The following is a 27,780-nucleotide window of genomic DNA, read 5'->3' as shown; positions in this document are numbered from 1 at the left end:
AACTGATGTTTGTTAGGTTGATAATAATCCCATATAACCCCACTGGTTAAGTAAATAAAACCAATGAGCGTTGGTAGTTCGTTGTAGATTAGGCCCCTGAAAAAACACGTTGGCTACATGGGATTTGTGCATCTTTCAATGTCCCCAGTGAAAACAAGCCAGCTTTTCTTAAAAAGTTCACCACGAAGGTTTCTTTCCAAAGGAAGTAAACTCTAGCATAGTTTTGTGTACACAGTAACGAAATATATATGTTATAGTTTCCTTTGTCACTTGGATTTTAATTGATTTCAGTATGCCTTCTAAATATGTAGTAGTATCCTCGTATCTGCGATTTACAGCGTTATTGTAGCACTAGGAGGAAACGAAACAGCATAGATTTCGAAGTGCATGCTAATTGACAATGGGCTGTAACATAGTAATATATACAAAAGCTTAAATACTCTTAGTGTTCTCCCACATAAATCATACAACTACATATCGAAGTAATTAAAAATAAGGAAACCAAAATGTCACTGTATTATGGAAAATAATACGCATTTTTAACTTATAGAACGCTTCTCAGATTCGCACTTTCTCAGTTCATAACTCAAATACATTAATTCGCGGAATGGATTTCATCGAAGCTTTTCTTATCCGCAGCAATCTTTCCATTAGGGATAACAAACTTATTTCAAACATTTTTATCTCGTCGGTCTTGAAACAACTTAATGTCACGATTCTTTTTCCTTCTCCCACCTTAGATGGTGTTAGTCATATTTCCCTTTCACTGTAGGCAGGACTGTTTCTCAGCATTTTCCGCAACTTCTTTTCCCACCATTTCATACATTTCACATTGCGCTATTTTCTTTATTCTCTAAGCAGGTGCGGAAGAAGTCTATGATTTGCCTCGCAATAACGTGGCAACTTTGTGGATCGTTGATAACTTAATGATATACTAAACTCACTGAATTTATCAATAACGTATTTATATTTGTTCCAAAACATAATCATAATTTTTGAGCTTTAGTTATTTATTTCATGAGTTCTTGAAATGGAAGTAATTGTATATAAAGACTTACATTAAAAATGTTTATGCGGATTACGCAATTGTGTTTCATATAGAAGCAAATATTTTGCAAGTAGAGTTGTTACGTTTTACTACCAACTAGAGTAAACTACGAAAGTAGTTTAATTTCTAGCGAATATAATATGATTTCTTAAAATATCCACAAAAACCTGCATCGCCTGTGTTTGATTGCAACTTGAAACGGTTTTAAAAAACGCTTACGTAACATTGATTTTTATGTTTCACAACATAACATTTTCTTTTTAATCAACTAAATATGAAGTAATGGATGTTGTATTTATACTTTTTTTAGTATACAAGTTTCGCTTTTTTACTACAACTTTGCCAAATTTCATTAAACTATTCTCAAGCTCTGCTTTTACGAGCAGAAAAGACAGCAAATTCTGCTTTTCCTGCTATCATTTTTCAGTCTTAATGCTTTGGTTTATTTTCTCATCGTAAATGTAATGCTGGTAATATGCATTTTAAATAATTCATTAATTTCTATATTTCATTGGAAATTTTTCCGTTAATATTTTTAGTTAAGGAAATGTGTATTTTAATTATTTTAAATAATTATACTGTTTTATTAAATGGATTTTTGAATTCATAAATTTAAGTTTTTTATAAAATATATATTGATAAGCAGTAACATTCTCGCCCTTGAGTACCCAAAGGGTTGTTATTTACACATCACTTTTGTATGCATGCGGGAAAAAATTTCAGATTTTATATCTTAACAATATTTAGGTATGAAACAAAATTATTCGCAATATTTCTTTTTACAAACGGTACTTGAAGAGGGTTAAATATACGTTTCTATTAAATTTTCTGATTTTCTACTGTAACTTAATAGCCTACTTATAATCGATGTTTTAATAAATATTTACAATATACCAGCAAAGCAATTTTTCGAAATAAAGTTTACATTTTTCAAGTAATTTGTTCAAGAACTACTTAATTATGATTGTTAGGTGATTATTAACCCATATCAAAATTTATTTGCAGAGTGATCCTCACTTTTATCAATCTCTGCTACTCAGCGTAAATATTTCAGTCATTGTCTTTTCAATACTGTTAAAGATAGTGATTGAAACAACATGTGTATGTGCGTTTAAAGATAGCTTTCTCCATAGTCTAAAAACACTGTTCGTCAGAACCCAAAAAAAAAAAAAAAAAAAAAAAAATTACCATATGTTTCTCGTAAAGTTTGCATTTCGGTTTGCGTCAAATGTTGTTTAGACTGTTCTCATATATTTAGTTTAGGTAGTAGTTCAAAATACCATTTCGGTAACACAGCTGAATAGACGTTCAGATAAACGCAATATCTGCAGTATTATTCATTAAGTTTTAAATGACCTAACAGAAGTAATATTATGGAATTTTATTTTAAATTACCTCTTCTATATTTTTAAGCGTTTAACTACTATCATATTCATTTCATTTTAATCCCTGTGGCTTGCCTCTTAACCGTATAATCGGGAAAGAGGCCAATACCTATTTATTTCACTACCTGAAAGAGGCGAGTCTTTATAATTTAATTTGATTTTGTTTTATGTCTGCACATTAGTATTTTAATACTCTGTATTTTAATGTATCTTAACTTTTACGATTTAACTCATGTTCACATCTCATATCATAACCTCTATTTTATTTTTTCATCTCAGCTTTTATTATCTTAGCATTTCTGTTGATTTTATAAGCGTCTTGTTGTTTTAAATTTTCATTTATCTAATATGTGTGTTTTTCAGTTGTTTTGTGTGTTGCACAGCCTAAAACTTGTTTTCGACGCATATAACCTCTCAGGTTTTCTCCCAGGGATATACCATCATACTCGATACTTTCATATCATTAATAGACATAGGCAATACTTTCATATCATTAAAGACGCAAACATGCTTCAGTCAATAATAATTTAAAATTTTTCTAACTGAAACTTAATGAACTAATCAAAATAAAGCTGAACTAAAACTGAATCAGTCTTATTCAGATGTTCGAGGTATCATCTGCTCATTTATTCCCGATGCTCTAGGTTGAGAGCATGTTGGCCGTTGCTATTGTTTTTTAACATAAAGAACATTCACCGTAACTACTCAAGTAAAGGTGTGCTCTTCCTCCCATGAGTATTTGTCAAGAAATTAAATATAAATGTATGCCACAGTTGAATCTTCTCCTTTATGAATTGGATTTCATCAAGCACACCTGCCCTGTCAGTAACTAAATCATCGCATGTACATTCAATCTATATGCAGTATAAATCAATGTTAAATTGCTTCTGAGATTTGAAAAAGGTGTTATAAATGTCACAAGAAATTTCCTCACGGTGCGGATCAATTTATATCACTTAAGCGATTCAATCAATTTATATCGGATCAATTTATATCAATACATCACTGAGATTAAATCATCAGGCTGTCCTGATCACTCTTTATCATTTATATTAAATTAGAATATTAATTTATTATTGTTTGTTAATTATTTCTTTATTTAAAGGAATTTGTATTATAATGCTTTACCCCGATCGCATTAGAACTGTCTTTTAAGCAGAGGTGTTTGTTTTTAACATCCTTAAACGTCATCTTGGGTGATAATCTCATAAGATCACTAGAAATTACGCGACTGCTTTAAAATATGATGAAGGAAATGAGAATTTAATTTATTTAAGTTTAGTACTATGTTGTCTTCTAATTATAGTAAAATTAATCAAGGTTAATGGTAGGCATGAAAACCTAAATGTAGTTGAATATTAAGAGATCAATTGAAAATAAGCCGATGATACGGAAGGGGAAAATACCACACGTGTATCCCCGATTAGAACATAACAAAAAACGAAATTTGATTAAAACGGTTTCCTAGTACATTATTTGAAACTGTTTCATTCACGATCTCAAATTCTTTCCTTTTCCCAATTTAAGATGCACTTTTAGGTAGCAATCTGAAAAATATCATAAGTAGTTTTTCTTGCATTCTATGTATTTTCCATCACGCTTAAATTAATATTATTTATATAGCAGATTAAGCTTGCAATCTCAAATTGTGTCTGATTGTATCTTCTTCTTTCAGGAAGTTACCAGTACAATTGATACTGAAGTAGATCATATAAGTTGAGAAGAAATGGCTACTCAAACAGACTTACAGCTAAACTTACATCAAAGATTACTTAGATATTCTATTTTTGTTCAGCTCTTTTCTTCAAGTAGCAATGGGTCATGATCACAGCGGTGGGTGTCGTTTCCCTATCGAAATCCTTAAGTTCTAAGGTAAAGTTTAGATAAAATATACGTTAAAATGTTAGAAAGTTACATTCAATTAAATTTAAATTTGAGTAACATACTGTTTTATGCATTTTCCTTTATCAGCGAGAAATTTTGCGATGCAATCAAATTATTAAATTCTGTTATATCTAATGCAAAAGTTTCAATTTATATCAGACGTAACGTGATGTGTAATATAAAGTATTTAAATATCAGTTATAAACAATTGTTTTGAAAGCGTTTAATTAGAAAACATAATTTATATTATTATATATAATTTTAAATGCCTAAAACATAGCTTGTCGCATATATTTTTAAATATTTTATTTCTTGCTGCTTGTACTGCTAGTAAAGTGGAAGGAAAATGTGGAACTACTTTATAAAGAGGGAAAAAATTACATCTAAGTATATCCTCACTGTTTTTTATTATATAATTCATATAAATATTGATAATTTCATTTTTAAGATTTTAAAATTGCTTTTCGCATTTTTTAAAACTTTAAAACCAAATTTCGAATAATTGTGACATCCGCTTGTTAGAGCTAAAGCGCTACAGTCCGGAATGTTCCAATTAATCAGAAAATTCTCTATGTGAACTAAAATACTAATGGAACTAATGGAAATATTACATTTAAATATACAATAAAGATACTCTAAGCCTCTTAATGGGATCCTTGCTTAAATTTCAACTTAGGTATTAAAATTTTTCATCTTCATAAAGTTTAAGATACAGCGCAATAATCATAAAAGAATTAAAGAAATAAGTTCTTTAAGGAACAATAAAAGTTATTTACGTTCAAACATTATTTCCTACTCTTCCTTTGGTTTGGTTCTCTGGGGATTCTGCTAGACAAACAAGATGCTTTAGCGTTAAAAAATAATAGGATTTATAGGATTTATAGGAATGCTTCAAACTGTCCAAATTCCGCCTCAGGGGTTGAATATGAATATGACAAACCTAACACTTAAATTGGCTGGATTGAGTGTTACAATCCTAGTACTTACCTTTGCCACTACACTGGCTAGCCCTTAAAAGTTTCAGACGAGTTATTGCCTTCAGAAAACGTACCTCAAATTTACTAAATTAGCACACGTATATATAAAAATGACCAAATCATTTATTGGTATTTTACAGCCCTATCGATTAAAAACTTGAAGGAAATTACAAATGAAACTTCTATAAGTCGAAAAAGGACCATTGTTTGTGTACAAATTTAGTAACAGCTTACAATTTAACAAGGGTCCAAATTCTTATTTTTAAGAGATAATTCATTAGAAAACTCCGTAAATACTAAATGGCAAAGGAACAGAAGATTATGTTTAATCTTACCGAACACGTGGGCAAGGTCTGGATATTTCTGTTACCCACAAGTTTATTCCACGCAGCAACAACTGGCTAGGCCTTGAATGACTGCAGAGACACCAGATGTACCAGCAAACAAAACTTATCTGGTATACCTTTTAACCACGCCATTTTTTAATTGCCTGAGTTTGTGAAATTCTGGAAAGCGTGGTGTTTCAGAAGAATCAGAACAAGATAGCATTACTTAAAAATAGCAAACATGATGTACATTTAAAGTCAGTAAATTAAGAGAATTCAGAATACAACTTTCAGATTATAAGATTTTAATATGAGTTCAGTTATTCAATAATGAAAATATAGAAGTCAGTAGATTAAGTGAAATTTGAATAAAACTTTCAGATTATAAGATTTTAATTAGTTCAGTTAATCAATAATTTATGATTTATGTTCACAATAGAGCGTTGAAATGAAAAGAAATTCGCGAATAAAGAGTAATATAAGATGAAACTTTGAAAATTATAGAAAATAATTACATCGTCATCACATTACATGTTCACTTTTATGTCTCTCAAAATACTCTCTTCTTTCGCAGGTGTTACTGCTTATGCTCATAACGTCAACTTAAAATCTGATGCGTCCAATTATCCTGTTGGACAAAATGTATCAAAAGATGACCAAATGCAGTAACACTAGAACCTTGAAAGGATCCCATAACCTCCCTCACCATCGCCATCGAATTCCCATTCCGTTAGAACCCTTGAAAGACGGCCCATCAATGGATCCGAAGGAAAGAATTTTCTTAGAAGCCGCTGAACGAGGTGACAAAGCTACCATGATCCGTTGTCTGCAACCACCTAATCCAGTCAATGTAAACTGCACGAATATATTGGGTCGGAGCGCTATTCAAATTGCAGCGGACAATGAGAATGTGGAGATAGTTGAACTTTTGTTACAACAAGAAAATGTAAAAATCGGAGATGCTCTTCTTTATGCTATAAGCGAAGGTGTGTATAAGATAGTTGAAATGCTTATTAACCATCCAAGTATTACAAGTGAGATGCTAGCTAATGGTTGGGCCAAATCTCGCCTTCCTGGAGAGGAAAGTTCGGATTATTCTCCAGATATATCACCGGTGATACTTGCAGCCCACTGCAATCAGTTTGAGATACTCCAGTTATTGCTGACTCATGGAGCTATCATAGACAAACCTCATCCATTATCCTGCACATGTCCACGATGTCGTGAAGGAATACACACAGATAGTTTAAGATATTCATTACGCAGAATTCATACTTACAGGGCCCTGGCCAGTCCAGCTTGGATATCATTGACAAGCGAGGATCCTATTCTCACCGCATTCCAGGTTAGTTACTTCTCTCTTCGCATTTAACTTCTAAAATACTTTATTATTTCATCACTAAGCAGCTTATTTTGTTGTTAATTTCTGCAATAAAACTCGTAAATGTTTTATTTTCCGTTTTATAAAGAATCACTGCCGTCCTTGTTTGCTTTATAAATACACTGCAGGCCATTAAATTTGCTATATCATGACAGCGGCATGCAGCAAACGTCAGATTTACAAAGATACTACATACTAGTATAAGCAGTAGATTACGATTCCAACGCATGCACACACAGTACGTATGAGTTACGCCATATACAGTGCTTATAAATAGGAGGACTGCACAGCGGATTTCTCATTTAGAAATTTCATTTGAATGTTGATTATTTGCGTAAATATCGTGCTATGCCTCATGTAAGAAGGATAAATTCCTACCAGCACCGTGTCGGTATTCGACCGTAGCAGTATCATTACCTATCGAGACTGTGATTTAACGTTCCGGGACGCTGCTGTTCATGCTAATGGAAATCCCATGACCATCAGACGAATATGGAATTGACCCCATACTGAAAGCTATGCAGAATCTTAGCGGCCCTGGGCCAATAATACCCGGGAAAACAGAAATATTGTTTTTTTTTTCGATCTTGCGCAATCGTGCTACATCATGTACCTTGAGACAGGACCTTTACTTGTACGCAGGACGACAAGTGTGGACACTGCGATAAGGTCTGTATCATCACGGACTATCAGCATCATCATTGCATTACCATTGCTGCAGCTTCCCTTGACGTAGGAGCAGAAAGAAAGGCGCGTCCACAGTGGTGACACAAACGACGACACTGGACACAAAAGTGACACCATATCGTCTTTTCAGACGAATCTCGGTGTTGCGTACAGTCATGATGAACATATCCGGTTGTGGAGACAACGAGATCCGGGTCCAACTACTGACGTGCTAGTATGAGATGCCAATGAGTACATTTCTAGTCACTTCTTGTTTGCATAACCGGTAATGTGGACATTCGCCTTTATATTTCTGATGTGAAAGGCCTATGGCTGTGCCTTCTCCTCGAGATCTGCGTGACGCCATTTTTCAACAAGATAATGCACTACTGCATGTTGACCGTGGTGTCCTGACTTTCGTCGATACAGAGGAAGATCATTGTCCTGCTCCCCAGATTTCTTATCCATTGAGACCATCTGGTTTGGAGTTGCAGAGAGAATGGCACGCCACCACTCACCAACCACTACGGTTGATGAACACTGGCATAGAGTTGAAGACGCATAGAATGAAATACTTATATCTGTCATCCAAGCTCAGTTCGACACAATGCCCAACTGTATTTCAGCCGTTGTTCTGCCAGAGGTGGCCGCTTTGCGTACTGAATTCTACACGTTGTGTGCTCTAAATCACGTGCAAGTTAAATAGCGTTTTCCTCCCATTGGTCCTCTGGATGCACAATAAATAAGATTCTGCTATTTGCTTTTTTTCATTGTGTAACAGTTTTAATGTCCAGCAGTGTTTGTTAATGCAGAACCTTTCGATCCAATTTTGTATTAAATAATCTAAATTGTTTCCATTAAATACTCAAGCTATTTTTATAAAGTATGCACTTTATTATTTTATTAATAGAAACCAAAGGAACAGATAACATATTTCTTGATGGATGTAATGTTTTTGAGATTTTCAATGCAGGCTGAATTATTACTGTTAAAATCTGAGAAAATTAAAACAATGGAAGCATAAGTTTACTACAACTGGCATGTAATAAGACATCTTTTAACAAACAACTATTTGAAGTGCGGAAATAATATAATTTCTTTCTGATATTTAATAAATATTAACGTTCTCACTTACTAGTGTGAGAAATTCAACAAACTCAAGGGAATGAAAATTTATGTGTTCACTTGATCAAGAAACATTTTCCAACCATAGCCATTTTTCTGTAGACTAAGATGAATAAAGTAATCGAGTAAATTCTGAAAAACATTACCGATCATATTCATTAAAGCAAAAACATTAAACTATACTGGCTATTTGTAAAATAATTTCCTGTTTTAAGCTCAAACTAATGAGCAGAATGAAACCAAATTTCATGTACAGATTTGTCGTAAAAGCAATGAAGGCATTCGGAGATAAAATATAAATAATGCAGCATGTGTAAATAAGGCATGGGGAGAAAACTTCCGAAATGAAATGTAACAAAAGTGGCCGATAGGAGAGATTTGGGTGCTGTCGGAACCGAAAACGGGTCAATAATTACAGTGAATAAACGAAATTAGATGACGCACAAGTTCATTAATATTTCAGTTAAAAAGTTCATAAGAACTTTATAACTGAAACAGACAGTTTATCATTCACTTCTGATGTGACTGAACATCAGAAGTGAGTGATAAACAGTACGAAACTCGCTGAAAATAATCCTTTATTAATCAACATTACAGTCCCCTGGACCACGTGCATCATTTTGGATGTGCTGACCTTAATCGTATACAAGATAATGCATCCAATGTACGACGGACTTTGCTGCTGCGTGAAAACTGTCAGTTTGGTTATTTGTAACATATGTTCTCTCAAGAAACTCAGATTTGTAACGTCATTAGTATACCAGGTTTAATTTTCAAAATGCAGCGGTACTTATTGAATTACTGGGAGCCGTTCAAATGTCAAAATTCAGCATTGCTGAGTATTCATCAAACCATTCAGATAAAAATGAACCTCATCTCTACGAATAATTTCTAGGTGCAGGAATTTTCTATTTCATTCGGGCAAGAAACGTTAGTCGCTTATCACAAACTGTCATTCTTAATTCTTGCACACGACTGATCTTATACGAATTGAAATGCAGCATTTTCCGTAAAATGTTTATCACTGTATTATAAGACATATCGGTTTGGCGAGCTATTGCCTGAGCCCTTGTATCACTACTAGTTCCCGTGTCATATAACACTGCAGCGGCAACTCCTGTTACTGCATGATCTAGCGATCCAGGTTTTCCAATTTTTTAGTCATACCTCTCAGTGCTATAACATACATTGTACTTTATGAAGCCTTCTAAATTGCTAAGAGCAGTCGCAGCATTGGACTATCTAGTGTAAAACAGCTTTACAAGTAAAGCATGCTCAGGTAAGATAGAACTAAACACAAATCAATAGTCAGTCAAAGAACTGCTGCCTCAATGGCTTTAATGCAAGCTGCTTGTACTTTCATTACTGAATGACGTCGGCTGTCAAAATCTATTTCGAATTAACGTTTAAGGTATTTCTCCTGCTTTCCTAGCGTGCCTTCGTGGTGGGAGGGATAGCATACTCGGCGCGTATTCGAGAGGTCCAGGTTCGATTCCCGGCGAAGGCGTTTGCTAATTTTTCATCCTCCTTGCTTCCAAAAATACCTAATGTCTCTACAGTGGAGCCCGAACTAAAAGGGTGTTGGATGAGGATTCTCCACACTCAGGATTTTGCGATTGGGTCCCCTAAAAACCCCAGTCGCACTTTGAAAAGGGAAGTTATAAGGTATTTCTCCCGCTTTCCAAGCGTGCCTTCGGGGTGTAAGGGATAGCATACTCGGCGCGTATTCAAGAGGTCCAGGTTCGATTCCCGGCGAAGTTATTTGCTAATTTTTAATCCTCCCTGCTTCCAAAAATACCTAATGTCTCTGCAAACGTATCAAAGACAATTCACAGTAAAAATCTAGTAAATAGACTAATTAGTAAAACTTCCACAGTCGAGTTCTATTATTAATTCAACATTTTCCATAACTATCTTTAATTTCTTCTAAGAAGAAATTTCCTTTTTACATCTCATAGAAAGATCTTTAAGTTTCCTGAGAAGATTTAGCAGTTTTCTGTCACCTACTATGGAGACAAGTTGTTAATTATGTTTTAGAATAATTTCTTTTCCTTCTGGGCAGAATGAGGGAATTTGGGTATGGAATTTCTTCCTTCTGTGCTATTTTTCTCCTTCTAGGTTCCCTTTGAGAACTTGGGGGAACATTTCTGAGTGGCAAGGACATCAAAGGCAGTTGGTTTTTCTCTTCCTTTTGTAACTTTAAGTTAAATGAGGCTTCGCGCACTTGGTTAAAACAATCAAACTGGTTTTGCCCTGGGTTGGCACCTGCACTGCTGGCTCAACTTTCGTTCTTCTCTTATTTAAAAGAAATGAATTTCGTTGTTGTCACGTACGCACTAGTAAATTTGAATAATATACCTAGATTGTACAAATTTTCTAGTGAGTACATAACCGGCAGGGCCAAAATCTCTCCTATCGGTTGTTTCTGGTACCTTTTTTTTTTTTTTTTCAAAATTCATCACTCGATGCCTTCCACAAACCGTATATGAAATTTGATTTCATTCCGTTCATTGGTTTCAGTTGCAAATGCCTTCAAACAGAGACAATTATTTTATAATCACTCTTTACTTTAAAAATGCTTCAAAATTTAGAGCAGTACATTTTGCATTGCTTGCGTCATGTCATATGCTAGTTATTAAATAAAGGGCATTTTTTAAAATTGTAACAAGTTTAAAGATTGCAAATCAGTAATTTATAATTTTCCTCTATATAAGGCTGCTATTCAAAACAATATAAGAGTACTAATGATTTAAATTAGTTGCCTTTGATGAATATTAAAAAGTATAAATATCGTTCATTTTATTTTACATAGAGACACAAATGCCTTTTCATATCAGTTAAAAAAAAAAATCTAAACATCTCTGTCAATAGTCTTTGTGTTCATAAATGAATGTCGTGCTTCCGCTAGCTGCCGTTAGACATTCTGATTGCCACCCAGCGGCTAAATCTATCATTACGTGGTAATTCGAATGCCAACTTGAAGAGATACTTTATATGTTATGCAACTTTTTGTTGCATTTGTTATGGTTATTTTACTATAAATTTTCAAAACATAAGAGGGAATTATGAATCATCTCGCATACATAAAAATAGACAGACTCGATTGCTTATCTTTGATTTTAAATAAAAATTATTCAGCAAATATCGGTAAAAAAATCTGATGAGGTTTCTGTTCATATAAAATATATATCCTGTATTTATTTTATTATATATATCCTTTATTTTAAAAGTAGTTAAAATTTTAACAAAACATTTTTATTTGAAATCAATAATAAACTGGATTTGAATTTTACATCGTTTTAATATTTCAGTTTATATACTATATAGCAAAAATTACGTTTATTGTACTTCGTACGTTTCAAATTATTATATTATATCTTGGTTTTTTTTCTTTCTATTTACGCATATAGAATTCACTAAAATTATTATGTTTAATGTATTATGTGCGATTATATATTTTTTTTTATTGCGGGAACTTCTTATTTTCAAGTGTGATATTATTTCAAGTGTGATATTCCGGAACTAACAGAAATTGTGTATTTCTAGCTTTTAAAAATTGCATCTGTGTTTTAACAATATTGTATTTGTTTTTAATTTTGTTAGCTATCGTGGGAACTCGAGCACCTCGCTCACAGGGAAAATGAGTTTAAGGAAATCTACTTGGTGCTGAGCAATCAGTGTAAGAAATATTCATGTGATCTCCTGGATCTATGCCGTAGCACAGAAGAAGTAATTGCAGTTCTGAACCGGAAATCAGAATCAGAATATGATGAGGAAGAGCACAATTTAGAAGACGACAAACTTACGTTATCCAGGTTGAAAATGGCTCTAAAATACGAGCAAAAACAGGTTGGTTTGAATTATCTTCTTCAAATAAATGTATACTGCTGTCAATTCACACTTGCTTTAAGATAAAGTCATTTCAGATCATTAATGAAATATTTGTATTAAGTTAGGCGTCTTGAAAAGCACCTACCCGCTGAAGTTTTCATTTTTCGATAAATTAAGAATTAAAATTTGTGCATAAAGTTTGCATAAAACACTATTTGTGTTGAAGATTTGTTTGTTTGGATTTTGTTTTGGATTTGTTTGAAGATCTGAGGGAAACGCGTTTCAAATTATGCAGTGGCAAAAAATAGATTCTTGTTAACTTAAGAGAAATGAAGTTGCAATATTTCTAATGTAATAAATCATTGAATAGTACTATAAATTAAAATATTTGACTTTATTATTGTATATAAACCCTACATGGAGAAAACTGTATTCTTGTATACGCCATGCTCTTTACGAATATTCATATTGACAACTAATGGGATAACAGAAAACATGTTCAATAGTTACGCTGATCAAAATCAGATGGCAGCACTATATGCGTTAACATTTAAAGCATTCGCTGTAAAATTTAGCTCCCTATTCTATTATAATCCAATAAAATTGAAATAATTGTAATGTGGATACCTTGGAATCAAATTAGAAGAGCGCTTCCGAGAAGTATCCTATGCATCTTATGTTTTTTAAACATTACAATTTTATTCCTTCCGTAGCAGAAACTCAAATTTACGTACTCACTTCCAGTTAAAATGTAATTTATCAAAATAATGTATAACTCATTATTCTGCAATTAATATTAAAGGTTTTATTAATCCGTCTCCAAAGAAATCTTTAGAAATACTTAGGTTATGTGTTTGAATTGTATATATCACATAGAAATCAATGAAATGAATATCTTAACCGTTTTGGTATCAATGAATCTTGAGAATATTGCTCAATTCTAGCTTACTATTAAGTGTTCAATTCAAGTTTGCTATTAAAAGGAGGATCACTTCCTAGTTCATATTCGTTCTAAACCAAGTTATATTATTTTCGTTTCTGTAACAATTGATCTTTTCCTCCTCCCAGTTCCGTGCAATTTTTGCTTCCCTCCTATTTAATTAGGAAATTAACTAACGCACTTTATGAAACAGTCATTAATAACTAAACTACTTTAGTATCAAATATACTTATTTATAATTTTTATGCTGATGTGTTTGAATTTGATTTGTATTTATTTAGAGAGAGATTATTTGACATTTTAGCAGACAATATATAACACTATACTAAGTGGCTGAAATATATTTGTTTAATAGATGAATATATCAGGGATTATTTCTCTTTTGCTCAAGAAGCGAATGACACACCAGAATAATCAAGTTCAATGCGTTTCAGTTATTTGGCAGACAGAAATTAAAAGGTTCGCCGCAATGACTATTTTAGACCATTCTTTACTTCTAGCTTCAGAGTTTAATTCCTTAAGTTAGAAGTCCTGAAGGCTTAGATAAGGCCGTTAGGAAACATGTGTAAATTTAAGTAAATAAAATAGCAAACAATGAGTAGTTAAAATGAAATAAAATGTAACGAGGTAATTAATCAGTTAAGATCTTAAATTAAAATAATGGCAAATAGTAAAACAATGAATTACAAATCTGATATGAACGTGACTTCTTGCCAGTTCTAAGTTTTAAATAAAAACAAGCTTTAACTAAAGGATTAAGTAGCACTTTATTTAAAGCTCGTTGTTATTTAAAGTATGGAAGCGATTAATGATTTGTAAATAAAATCTAAAATGTTTACAAACCTTAAGGCTCAATGTTAATTATAAAAATTGCTGATTTCTATCATTCTATTTTCCTATATAATGCAAAATGAATAACATCCTCATGTACACATCCATCCTCTTGCTTTCATTTGAAAATGCAGTATATCCCTTTGTCATAGAGTGTTTCGGTTTTACGAATCAATGACTTAGCAGTCACAAAAATTTTTAAAAGAAGCTTGTCATCAAATTTTCAGAAACAATGTTAAGTATTAACATACATTTTTTTCTCCAATCTTTTCTCAGTTCATGATATCAAAGTTCACTTTTCTTAATAAGATGACAAATTTTTTATTTGTCCTTTTAGCTTTATTTTTATTAGACAACAGTCTTTAGCACTTACGCCACATAAAATTTATTCAAATAACTCATAAAATCTTTAAAAGTAATATATCTTTAGAATTCCCGATATGGTGTTAAGTGTTGCCGTACATTTCTTATATTCGCTATATTATTTAGATTTGCTATATTATTTCTTTTAAAAATAATACATACCGATAATATTTGGTTGCAGTATCCTTTCATTTGAAAAGTGATCCGATACACGAGTGAAATGAATACAAAACTGAGTACTGAAGAAGTATATTTAATTGCTTCATGACGATTGCTCATCTTCATAAAGAGGTGGTTCTCGTTGAATTTCGAGTAATTCCAAGAATATATCTAATGCTTGTAAATGTAATATGTTGTTTTCAATCACATAGATTGTTACCAAATCTGAGAAGTTTTGGGTTATCTCATAATATTTTTTCCCTTCTAGTTTGTCATTATAAGCCCATATCTAATATGTTGTTCCCATCGATATAAAAATGTTAAATGCTAAAATTGGAAAGTTTTTTATTACAATTCAATACAGTTTTTCATTGATAATATGTTATGAACTTCAAGTAAAACATCAGATATGTTGTCAATTTAAAACTGCTCGGGGCTTCGTGTAAAGCACCTCTTCCGGTTCTCCAGTTTTACCCAAAATCTAATCAACTTTTTACATGAATTTAGAAAGATTTAATACTGAAAATTAAAACTTTTGGTAGTTTCATATAAGTGCAAGCGTGGACTAAAAAATCGTTAAAGACATACATCATTGTAAAAATAGTAAAAACCTGTTGCGGGTACCCTAATTAGTGCTAACATTCGTGCAATACACTATCGAGTTTTTGGACCGAAAATATTACCTTCACTTATATATATATAGGTTAGCCAGATGTAAAAGTACCGGAGCTCATCTTGTTTGAAGCTCTTACTAGTGTGTGAAAATAATTTTATAAAAACCTATCAAAATATGGTGATAAGATTAGTGTTTAATAGTTGATTCGCCTTCGCAGGCGTCAATTTCAGCTACCTCAACCAATACTGATTCACTATGGATGCTCTTAGAGGCAGGTGACTAGCAAGGCCAAACCACTGCAGAAGTTTTCATTTGATTTATATCATTATGGTAAAGCACTTGAGGGCTAAGTGTCTAAGGGGGAAGGATGCCTTCGTAGACGACTTTCCGAGAGAAACTGGCTCTTATTCGCGTTACACACCCGGAAAACCCCGAAAACAGCTATGCAGCAGCCCGTTCGTGGGATTCGAATCTCGCAACGAATTACTAGGTTTCAGCGACTTCCTTCTTCAGTGACCGCTTGGCCGCCGAAGAAGGAAAGAAGTTTATTAGCTTCATATTAAATGTCTCTGTCAGGGTGTCATGGCATATTCTTTCACAAGCATCGAACTTTGTTTTCAGAAAATTAGAAGTCTGAATACTTTTAATCGTACAATGCATTTTTGCATTTTTTAAAAATTTTTTATAATATATGCACAGAAGATTTAGAATTTTGTAAGACATTAACGCGTAAGAATAATCTCAGCTGGATTTGTTGCAAATGTAAAGAATATCCTTATATCCAGAGTGTTAAATTATTATTAAAATAATTTAAATTTTCTGTTTTCAAATGTGCGCATTATTATTTTTTTTAATAGGACAGATTTTCTCTTTTATCCCGATGCTAATATACTCTTTTTATTTATTCTTTCAGTTTGTAGCACATCCTAATTGCCAACAGTTATTAACCTCCATCTGGTACGAAGGCTTTCCGGTGTGGAGAAGACGCAATGGTTTTATGAAGATTCTTCTTTGCTGCGGCCTGATTGCTTGCATACCTGCTATTTCTCTATACTATCTTTTTTGCCCCAGGTCGAAGATGGGAAAACTCGTCCGTTCACCTTTCATGAAATTTATATATCACAGGTACTTAAATTACTTGAAGGACTGATTGTTTATTTTGAGTATTTTGATTATTTGTATCAGTGTTATTCAAATGAGGAGGAGGAACATTTAAAGATTTGAAGCAGTAATCATTGTTAATAGTAATAAGGCACAATGACAGTTATTGATGCTAATAAATAGTTCATAAATTAATTTTACTCATTTAATCTCTAGATTTTCTAAATTACGTGCTTAAAAACTTTAAAATGCCTTTTTATTTTAGCTTCCATAAAAATATTGATTATTGCACTCTAATTTTCTACAGGGTTCTATAATATTCATCCTTAAATTTAAATTGGAAATCGTTGAAATGCATAGTTAATTTAAATTGGAAATTGTTGAAATGTATAGTTAATTTAAATTGGAAATCGTTGAAATGTATAGTTAATTTAAATTGAAAATAGTTGAAATGTATAGTTAATTTAAATTGGAAATCGTTGAAATGTATAATTAATTTAAATGATAGTTAAAGTCATCTCTTATTGCATTAAACGAAAACAACGAGTGAAAATGTTACGCATTTATATGACAAAAGATTATTTCTTTAACTAGCTGTCTCTCTCTAAACGCCTGAAAGCGTTTCATGGATGTTTCTAACTTTTTTCCGGGAAGAGGATTAAGTAACGCAAAGTTATTTTTTTCTAAGTTGTACGGGTAAAATCTGAAGGAGCGGTTGAAGATGTTCGCAAAATCAGCTTCGAGAACACTTGTCCATTGTTCTGCGCTTCCTTTCTCTCAAGAAATGCAGGTGTGTTCTAACTGTATAAAAACTATAAGTATGTTCTTTTTACTTGTAAAAAAATTCTGCATGATGTAGGGAAACTCGAAAGCTTACAGAATATTTTAGATAATACTTCTTTTCAAATATACCTCTAACACTGAAACCAAACGAACTCTAGGATGTGGTCTGCTGCTTTATTTTGTAAAGTGAAAACAAATAAAACAGATCATACCTTACAGCACTTTTTATTTATTCATCAAAAAATTTCATTTGCACTGTAATATTCTGCAGAGTCGGTAAGATTTTTTTTGAAGCAGGAGACATGGAAAGTGAGAAATGCCCTTATCGGGACTCGAACCAGGACCTCTCGAATACGCTCCGAGTGTAATACCCGTTACACCTGGAAGGCATGCAGAAAGAATGCAGAAAATACCTTATAATTCTTTTTTCAGTTGGCTCTTGTTAAACGTTTTGCCTCCTTTTCTATGATTTTATTTGCAAAACTCTAACCTCTTATGCTTAGTTCATATGCCAAAAGTTACTAAAAATAGGCAAAAGGTCACATGATTAATAGGACAAGTATAATTTTGATGCAACACATTTATTAGAACACGTAATTTTCACGAAAAAAAAAGATAAAATATACAATGTACCTTATAACTATTATATAGCTGTTCAACAAAAGTGATACGTTGTTGCTGCTATTCTTAGTAATTGGGTGGTCACAGTTTAGAACAGGCATTGCTCAGAACTTAGATTTTTAAAGCTAATAATTTAAGTGAAAAACTTTAAATTGATTCAAAAGAGTTTTCATCTTTATATTATATACACTATTAACTTTTGTTAAGACTTTTGTTAATCCACACTTCTTTAATTCTTGCATTCTTCTATAAGGTATTCCTACCGCCCTCTTGGCATGCCTTCGTGATGTGGTGGTTTGCACGCTGGATGCATATTCCAGAGGTCCGCGGTTCGATTCCCGGCGAAGGCGTTGCTAATTTTTCAATTCTTCTGCTTCCAAAAATATACCTAATGTCTCTACACTTCAATTATTCCTACATTTTTATAGAACAATGATTAATAAATAATTTACGCAAATTTAATATGTATAATAATAATACAAAATATATATGATTTATATTGCTCAACATTAATATAAAAAGTCTAAAATTTATATTGTGTATCTCTGTCCTGTGATTTACTTTAATAAAAATGAAAAAGGATGGCTCTTAATGCTGCTAATCATGAGCCAGAATTTCATCAAAATGCTTTATCAGGCGAAGAGGGAAAGTGAATATCTTTCGATATATTTTGCTTTGTTTAAAAAAATAAATCACTTCAAAATGCAAATTATGATCTAGTGAAATACGTGCAATTAGAAATTTCCAAATTCAAATTTCTGTAGAAAAGAATCAGCTGTTTTGCGATTGGATAATCATATATTTCAATCAAACGTTTAAAAGTTTTGTGAACTCATTATATATAACAGTATCATTACTTTCTTAACATAGATTTTGAAGATTTTTCATTATTTCTTGCCTGAAGATTTTTGCTTGAATTGTCCCTTGAAATCTGTGCTTGCTTTTATTAAGGTGGATTTCCTGTTTGTTTGTCTGAAGAAAATTTTGAAATCAATTTTTGATCGACTTCTACAGAACCGAGGTTTTTGAAACTTTACATGTACACTCATTTTTGATGATGGTATAATATTCCACAGCAATTTTTTAAAAACGCTACATAATTATTTTTTCCTTTAGCGTTGAATTATTTTTCTGAACCCTTGCTTAAAAATTAGGTTAATGATATTAAAATTACAATCTTTGCAGAACTGAAAAATAATAATATTTCAAATGGAATTTTTCAGCGTCTCAAATATAGCTTACAGAATGTTAGAGATTTCCCTAACATCGATCGATTTCTCTCTCTTTTATTATATGCCTTACATATTTAAATTCCTTCATCAGGAAATCTATTGTTTGTCTTGAAATGTTTCAGATTGTAAAACTGATCCTTTGCCCTATTTTAAAACACGAGTGATTAAAACTTAATGAATAGAAAGTGTTATACAATGTTTTAAATATATCACATTACGATTTAGCAGCACTGCAATATGTTTTGTTCTTTCGAAACAAGTAACATTCCTTGGCAATCTTACATTTTGAAATAGAGACGTCATGTACACTTTGTCGCTAAGCTGAATATAGGAAAACCCTTTCTATCTTTGAAGTTGAGAATTTATATTTTCATTAGTTTTTCCGTTTTATGGTCTAAAAATAAAAAAAATAAAATAGGAGGATCATATGAAAAGTAATGAAAATGGCCTTAACTGACTTGTGTATTAACACAGATTGTCCAAGCTCCATACGTTGTTGGAATGCACTTTCTCTGCACGAATTCTCGAATATAGTCTCCATATGAACCATCGTTGAACCCAACTTTCAGATCATTTTCGAATCATTTTCAGATTTGTACTATTTTAGCCACTCACTTAGAGTCTTTTTAGATGCTTTCTTTATATCAGCAAACGATTGTCGTCATAGATAGGCTTTTACTAGACAGAAAAAATAAAAATCCGAAAGAGCAAGTTCAGATTTGTACAATGAATGAGAGAACACTCTTCAACTCAATTTGCTGACTGCATGAGTTACTATCAAAGATGTATGAGAACTTGCATTTTATAGTGAAAATGTGGGTTGCGTTTAAGTTCTTCTTTTCAATGGCTTTTAGCTTTCCTCTTTAACATTTTTTGTCAAATGCCAAGGTTAATTTGCACAATTTTGTGATAATCCAAGTCTATCATCATCTTGAAAGAGTGTCTGAATTTATCACCTGCTGATCACAGTACGGCCATGTTCTCAAACTACAGTGTTCACTTAATCCCATAAAACAGTTACCATGTAGCGCTAAGCTAATGGCTGGGTTTTGACCAGTTTCAGTCTTGCAAAAGAGGGATAACGCCATTCTTTGGCTTATTCTTCGTTCCTATATCGTAAAGGCCTTCCCATATCTCGACTTTTGTCATAAAATTTAAAAAAGGGCATATTTATTGATTTAAAAAGTTTTTAATCGATCAGAGAAAATGCCATTCTTTTCTCCTTAATATCCCTTGTCAAATGCGGAAGTTAATTTGCACACATTTTGCTATAACCCATCTTTTGTATTGCGTTGTGATTACGATTCACTTGTGAAAAAAGTTTCTTATTCAAATCCATTGTAATTTGGAACATATCATTTGTATTGTAATTTGGAAAGTATATATACATATCATATATGATATATACATATATTATAAGACAATTTTAACTGAATATTTACAGTAAGTTAGATTTGCTATAGAAGTTTAATATCAAGACAGTTCTCTTTTGAACATTAGCACATCCATATTTTCAGTTTAGATTCCGCTATATAAAAAGGTGATTGGTTGATATGTCACATAGATATGATACAGGATATAATATAAGTTGTTTTAGTGCAAGTTGCAATTTTATCTTGAATAGAATACTTAAAATAGCTTATAAATTTAATAATGTAGAATATTTAAATATTGAAAATTATTTACAGTTATAATTTCTTTCTTCAGTGCGTCTTTCGGGTGTTTTCTTCTTCTTCTGGTGCTGGCTTCTACAAGAACGGAAGGCAGTGAAAGATCGAGGCAGAACATTCGAGGACCACCTCCATCATTAGTGGAATGGCTCATTTTTTTCTGGGTCACAGGTAAGCTACAGATTACATCTTACGCACAATCTGCATTCAGACAAAAATCATCTCTCCTAACAATGTTACAAAGAAGGATCCGTTTGGAATCGATATAACAAACGATCTAGTCATAAGGCAAAATCCAATTGCGCAGTTATTTGATGAAAATCGCTTATTGCATTTCAACTAATCTTTTTAGAATCCTGACCTCAGTCAGCAATAAAATTGTATGGGATATTTTAGAGCCCAGAATAGGGAGTTTGAAATTTAGTCCTTTTAATTTTTGTTACACAGAAAGGATAGCACTGAGGACAGGATAAGACTGTATTTCTATTTCTGCTTTGCAAAATCTTGTTAAACGTATGCCTTGTAGGCTTCTATGGCCGAAAAAGCGCTGACACCATAAACGTGGGACACAATAAACGAACATTTTTTATTCTCCGTTCTATATACCATTGACTTTTGATTATGTGATACAAATATGAGATATAGTGAATGTAGATTAGTAGCATCTAAGAAAGACTCCCCCCCCCCCAAAAAAAAGAAAGAGTTAGAAGATAAGAACATAAGATACACGGACAACAATTGCATCATATGTCAGATATTGCGGAACGCGATGATGTTCTGTGGCGGATTTAAATTTCATAAAGTTGTTGAAAATAATATATGAATTGACATTCTAGATTACACCATGAAATTTTAAAGCCTATGAAATTTCAACTAATAATGTAGTAGTTGAAATCTGAAGCAACATGGAAAGTTCAAGAAATGAAGCTAGTTCCTCCAGGCTCCTGAGAAAAAATCCACTGAGAATGGTTAAGTCTAGGTATTTTTAAAATCCCGGTCACCAAACTCGAGGAAAAAAAAACAGGAGACACTTGACCTCCCTGTTTATTATCCCGAAGTAACTTGAATATCAAATGTGGCAGAGTGGCAAAACTTTTGCACACTTTCCCATCAAGAAACTGAGCAAATCAATTCATAAGATTGTATTTCTGAAGTAAGTGACTGTGTTGGTTAATAATTAAAGCAGTTATAAACAAATATAGTCACGTCTAAAAATTAAGAGCGTCATTGAACATGTATGAAGTTACACTGGTACAATTAAGTAATCAAAAGCTATTGTTTCTAAGAGGATTAAAAAGACTTTCCTGGAAGCTTCGCAGCAATGGAAACCGATAGTATTCATTTTAGTATGCGTAAATTTGTCATAGTTGAGAATCTGAAAGTTTATTGCTTTTTTTTTTTTTTCGCTGTGTACAGTATGGGTAAGGGCTAAAAGAGTAGCATTCATGTTAAAAGCAGTACAATACTGGTATTTTTCGTCTCCATCCTCTTGTATATGGCTCCATTTCCATTTTTGCTTCATTTTTACATCATACTTTCTTCATTCTTTATATCATTTTCTTCATACTTTCTTCATTCTGCGCTAGATTTCTCACCATTATATGAAATAGGTGTCCCACATGGACTTGAGGGTACATCTACAAACAATTCTTCAGTTCAATGTTTCGTTCAACTACAAACAATTCTTTAGTTCACCTTTTTTTTTTATTGTTATCTAACTATTCTTTATTTTCTACATGGCTGCTTGCTACGTGATACATTTCTTCAAAACAATATCCATTATGACAATGTAGAAAATTTTTACCCTCTCTCTGTGTATGTTTTATATTTCAATAATTTAAACTGCGTTTATATGCAGAAAATAGGCATACAACTATAACCCCGCAAAATAGGCATGCAACTATAATCTCGTAAGATAGGCATACAACTAATAATACTTAGCAAACTGCCTTATTCGCATTTTGAAATCTTAAAACTCAAAGAAATGTATAACAAACACGGTCCACCTAAGACAAATTGGGATCTTAAATACATCATTCTTTCAGAAGACTCCAATGTCCACTTTTTCTATTTTCGTGAAGAATAAAATGGAGGAACTATTGGAACGGAGTATTATAATTAGACTAGTATCAGCGCGCTGGTCTATAGATTTAATCGTGTGTGTAAAAATCGTAAAAATTAAACTGCTTAATTTCTGGAAGCAGACAGTAAATTTTTCTCTAAATAATTGCATTAAAAGTTACGGTTTAATTTACAATAAACATTTTTTTTCTGCAGGAATGGTGTGGGCTGAATGCAAGCAGCTGTGGGAAGAAGGCCTCAAAGCTTATGTCCGACAGTGGTGGAATTGGCTAGATTTTATCATGCTCTCGTTTTATTTGGCGACGTTCTCTTTAAAAGCTGTAGCCTTCTTCCAGATTCACAGCAATTTGTACGGAAGCAGAGTAATGGAAAGACACCGTTGGCCTGACAACGATCCAACGCTTATAGCTGAAGGAGTATTTGCAGTTGCAAATGTATTCAGTTTTGCCAGAATTATTTACTTGTTCCAAACCAACCCTCACCTGGGACCTCTACAGATCTCACTTGGGTGTATGATTATCGATATCGCGAAATTCCTCTTCATCTTCTTTCTAATCCTAACATCGTTTGCTTGTGGCTTGAACCAACTCTACTGGTATTCGGATTATGTTGAAGAAAGCTGTCAAATTAAAGGCGATAATGGTACTTCTGTATCAGGGAACTGCTACCAAAACAGCGAGCCATTCATGACGTAAGTTTCTTACTATTAATTCTATAAATATATTTGCTGACACCGTTTGTGGTTTTGGAGAGCATGTGTTGTTTCGCTAATAACACCTCAATATGGAAAGTTATGTTGCCAAGTGAGCAGAGTACATATTATGATATTCCATCTTTAACTGATCCATAAGTTAATTATTATTAATAATAAAATTTATGTAACACTTATGAACAAACCAGACTGACTATACCAGACTGGAGTTTTCTGTATTAAATAATAATTTTATTATTTGGAACCGATCTTATTTTTATAAATAATTTTATAAAGATATTAGAAATTTAATGCCTGCGTTTGTAATCAGTATATACAAAAATGCTCAAATGGGTGTAAGTAAATAGAAAGGAGGTATCTGACTATCGTAGTCTATATAATGGCAACAATTTTAAACTTATTATTTTCAGAAAAAATTAATTAAATTTTTTATATTAGTCTAAATTATACTGAATCATGTACAGGTCTAAAATAATTAAACAATTTTACAAGTTATTAGTTTTGTTCTGTATATTTGACTTTGCTTCGGTAACTTGCTACCTCACCTATAATAAAATTATAGGATAATCGATTACTTTTAAAACAAAACTCTTTATATACATTGCCCATAGCGAATTTCAAAACTTTGTAAAAGACCCTTGTATTTGTTTGTTTTAGCCCCATGTTAGGATTGCAAGGAAGCATGTGAGTGAGATTTTAAATTTATCAATGTTTCTTCTTCTTTTTAGAAAATGTAAAAGTATTAGCTGTGAAAAGTATGTGTTGATATTTTAGAGCTGTGGTGTCTTTGAATTGCAGTGGCTATTTTAAAAGAGAGAAGGCTTGTTATAGAAATCATTCATTCTCTCTTTTTAATGATAAAGAAGATTAATAGCATGCTCGGAGAAATGTTCCTGATGTTTAGTTTTTGAAAAATATAAATTATGAATGTTTGCAACTATGCTATTTTCTTTCCTACATGTTTGCTTTGGAATGTACTATTGCTTGGTTGTTGTAGTACTGTGTTCTGTATGTTATTGTAACTTTTCTGCTAGGAGAGATAATTATAATCTTATTAGAGATATGACTCTGCATATATTTATTTCTGGTATATTTCTGATGTATTAACAAGATATTGAAAATATTGAAATTTGATGCTTATATTGAACATTCATGGATATGTGAAAAGAATGAATGTGCTGTAACAAATGTTTCTTGCGCTGTCAGGACATGTAGAAAGAGCACAGATGAGGCTTAAAATTAGCGTTTGTCAACATGATAATAAGAAACATCTAATTTTATGCCTAATCTTATTACAATTTTAATCAGAGAACCATTATCATAATAATCGGATCCAACCATAATCATCAGATAGTTTATAACAGCAAAGCAAAGAAAAAAATTAACTCACTAGTTTGACTTTCCATTGATTTTAAACAAAGGGAATAATTAGAAATTAAATGAATGATTTTCGGTATTTTTTCAAATAATATTTTTAAATAATTTCTTTCACTAGCTATTTGTAAAGCAAATTTCTGTTAAGAAAGAAGAATGCGAATACATCAATAAAGCTAATTAATTTAATCTTGGCGTGGGAGACCGTCGGACCCGTCGCCTTTGGATGCTTTCCATCAAAACTGGGGCCGGAACTGAGCAAAGTCATACTGTCACCTGTATTGTACTCAAGGCTCTTGCCAACGACAGACGACACTCCTTGCCACGATGAATTTCATGGATTTTTTCTGATGTTACTGTCAGACAAGTGAGCTAAGTCATTGTATATTCAAATATTGCGATAAAATATAAGAGCCGAATACCGCAGCCGAAACTACAAGTTCGAGAACCGAAACGCAGTATACTACAAAAAATTCCATGGTTCATGCAATTATCATTAACTGTTCAATTTCTTTTTATAAAAATTAAATATTGAGTCTTGATTACTTGATAACTGAAACAGTACTTTTAATGTAAACGTTTCGCCATTCTGAGGACAAAAAGAACAAGGACTATTAGAATCAAAGTGAATTAGTAGTAAATTTTAATATTTTAACTATAGAAATTAAACCCAAATACTTCTGAGAATGAACCTTATTAATCAGAAAACGGAATTATCTTAAGAATACAATCCCTTTTGAATATTAAAAGTGCTTTAGACTTTATGGTCGATACAAAAATAAAGTATTTTTCCTCTGTGTTTCACATTTTATTTTTAATAATTATAAAAATTTCTAATAAGTTTTGCTGTTTGTTATCCTGTTTAAATGAATGAAATATCTGAAAGAAAACGAAGCACATATTTTTTTTTTTGGGATGAATGTTAAGGTTATAAAGCTTTTAGTAATCTAACTGGGAAAGGTGCTCATTATATTCCACTAATATGAAGAATGTGGCGTTAAAGAAAACTTTCATAATTTATTTAAATATATCATCAAAAAGCAAACTTTCATAATTTATTTAAATATATCACCAAAAAGCAAACTTTCATAATTTATTTAAATATATCATCGAAAACAAACTTTCATAATTTATTTAAATATATCATCAAAAAGCAAGCTTTCATAATTTACTTAAATACATCATCATACTCTTCGATGTAAAATCCTTTTGAGCACTGGCACTTTCAAGTTTTTGAATCAAATCTTATCAGTCTTATTTTAGATCAAAAATTACAATAATGCTTAAATTTACTTTAAAAGTTTTCCCTAATTCAAGAATTTATTTTGTATTTTAACTACTTAATGTGCTATTAAAAGTATTATACCATTGTACTACAATTCATGTCGTAACGTATAAATTAGCATTTAAAAAACTATGTTGTAAGATTTTTGTCTTTCTGTGAAACATGAACGTCATCACTATTAATGTTATCCGTCTTTCAACGACATGTTTTGAAAATTGCTTCAATGTATATTTCTGTAAGGTGTTTACGCTAACTGGTACAAATCTTAATCTTGACTCCACTGTTATAGGCTATAACTTCTTGCATAGCAGAGTTCTTCTAATATTCTTCTTTACATTCAAAATGATTTTCCATTTTTGAAATATACGACTGAGAAATTTTACTACAGAATCTTGAAATCCCTCTGTTTCAATATTATTTTGCAGAAATGTTAAATTCTAATAAGATAAATTACCTATTTTGGATAGGACAAGGCGTGAAAACCATCTCAACGAATCTATTGCAAACAACAGTTATAATTTAAATTTAAGACACAAAGGAAAAAGTCATCTATTAAGTTAGCTGAATTATTTCTTAAATGAGTCTTTTAATTAAGGGCATTATTTTACTCCTGTAGACTTCGGGGAGCGTAATAAGCAGTATGATTCGTAATACTGAATAGATGTCAATGGGCATAGATCCACTTCAAGATAAAAAGAACTATATCTCCATCATGAATTAATGACGTGAACTTCGACCGAAAGGCATGTTCTCAAAAGTGATTATACCATTTATATCAAATCTGCTCTGAGCTAAAATAAAGCAAATGACAGGAAACAGATTGTGAATGAATCTTAACTTTTCAAATACAAATGATTTTAATAAATGGAACTGATACGAGTACTGACCTCTGAGTTTTATATAGTTGGTATGTGTTTTATTCGTATATATAATGGAAGCTAACAGTGAATTTTCTTTCTTATAATATAATTTCTTAACGAACAGGGCAACTGTCCATCATAAGAAGTCAACTACCTAAAAGAATTTTCCCTTCATTCTATTTAAAACTAAGCTCTTCCGATAATGACTCAAACCTTGCTTTAAACTGCACATAATTTATCAGGAAAATTTAATGAATACTAAACTACGGTATTCTTATCAGTAATATAGTATTACCTAATCCTCAAATATAAACAAATCAAATTCATACCTTCATATTTAAATTTTTCTTTTGAATAAATCTACTTTGAATAATTCTACCTTAATCTTTTTCCTTCGAGTATCAAAATGAGACCTAAATTATTCATAAATCCCTAATGAAATTTGTGAGAAGAATATCATTCTTTTTTAGTAAGTTATAATCCTCAATATTTTACATAAACAGGTACCACTACTAGAAGGCAGAAAAA

The 27,780-nt window shown here is 32.0% G+C and overlaps 1 protein-coding gene across 8 annotated transcripts in view; it reads left to right on the top strand.

Annotated features, from left to right (window-relative positions):
* Positions 1-27,780, top strand: part of LOC118187745 (transient-receptor-potential-like protein) — a 346,137-nt gene that overhangs the window by 274,705 nt on the left and 43,652 nt on the right. For 5 of the 8 annotated variants that reach the window (XM_085807016.1, XM_085807018.1, XM_085807021.1 and 2 more), the window contains 7 exons: positions 4,109-4,305; positions 6,195-6,965; positions 12,396-12,641; positions 16,446-16,657; positions 20,977-21,110; positions 23,217-23,712; positions 24,391-24,417. In XM_085807016.1, coding sequence (XP_085663142.1) covers positions 6,234-6,965; positions 12,396-12,641; positions 16,446-16,657; positions 20,977-21,110; positions 23,217-23,712; positions 24,391-24,417 — 1,847 coding nt within the window. In that variant the 5' untranslated portion in view covers positions 4,109-4,305; positions 6,195-6,233. The remainder of the gene's footprint in view (positions 1-4,108; positions 4,306-6,194; positions 6,966-12,395; positions 12,642-16,445; positions 16,658-20,976; positions 21,111-23,216; positions 23,713-24,390; positions 24,418-27,780) is intronic. The other 3 variants (XM_085807022.1, XM_085807020.1, XM_085807019.1) reach the window with 2 other exon arrangements.

This window comes from Stegodyphus dumicola, chromosome X1 (assembly GCF_044657685.1).
Source record: "Stegodyphus dumicola isolate Sdum_Otavi_A_Nest chromosome X1, ASM4465768v1".
In the NCBI taxonomy this organism is placed as follows: domain Eukaryota; kingdom Metazoa; phylum Arthropoda; class Arachnida; order Araneae; family Eresidae; genus Stegodyphus; species Stegodyphus dumicola.
The sequence above is the reverse complement of the archived record's forward strand: the minus strand, read 5'-3'. Positions and strand labels throughout refer to the sequence as shown.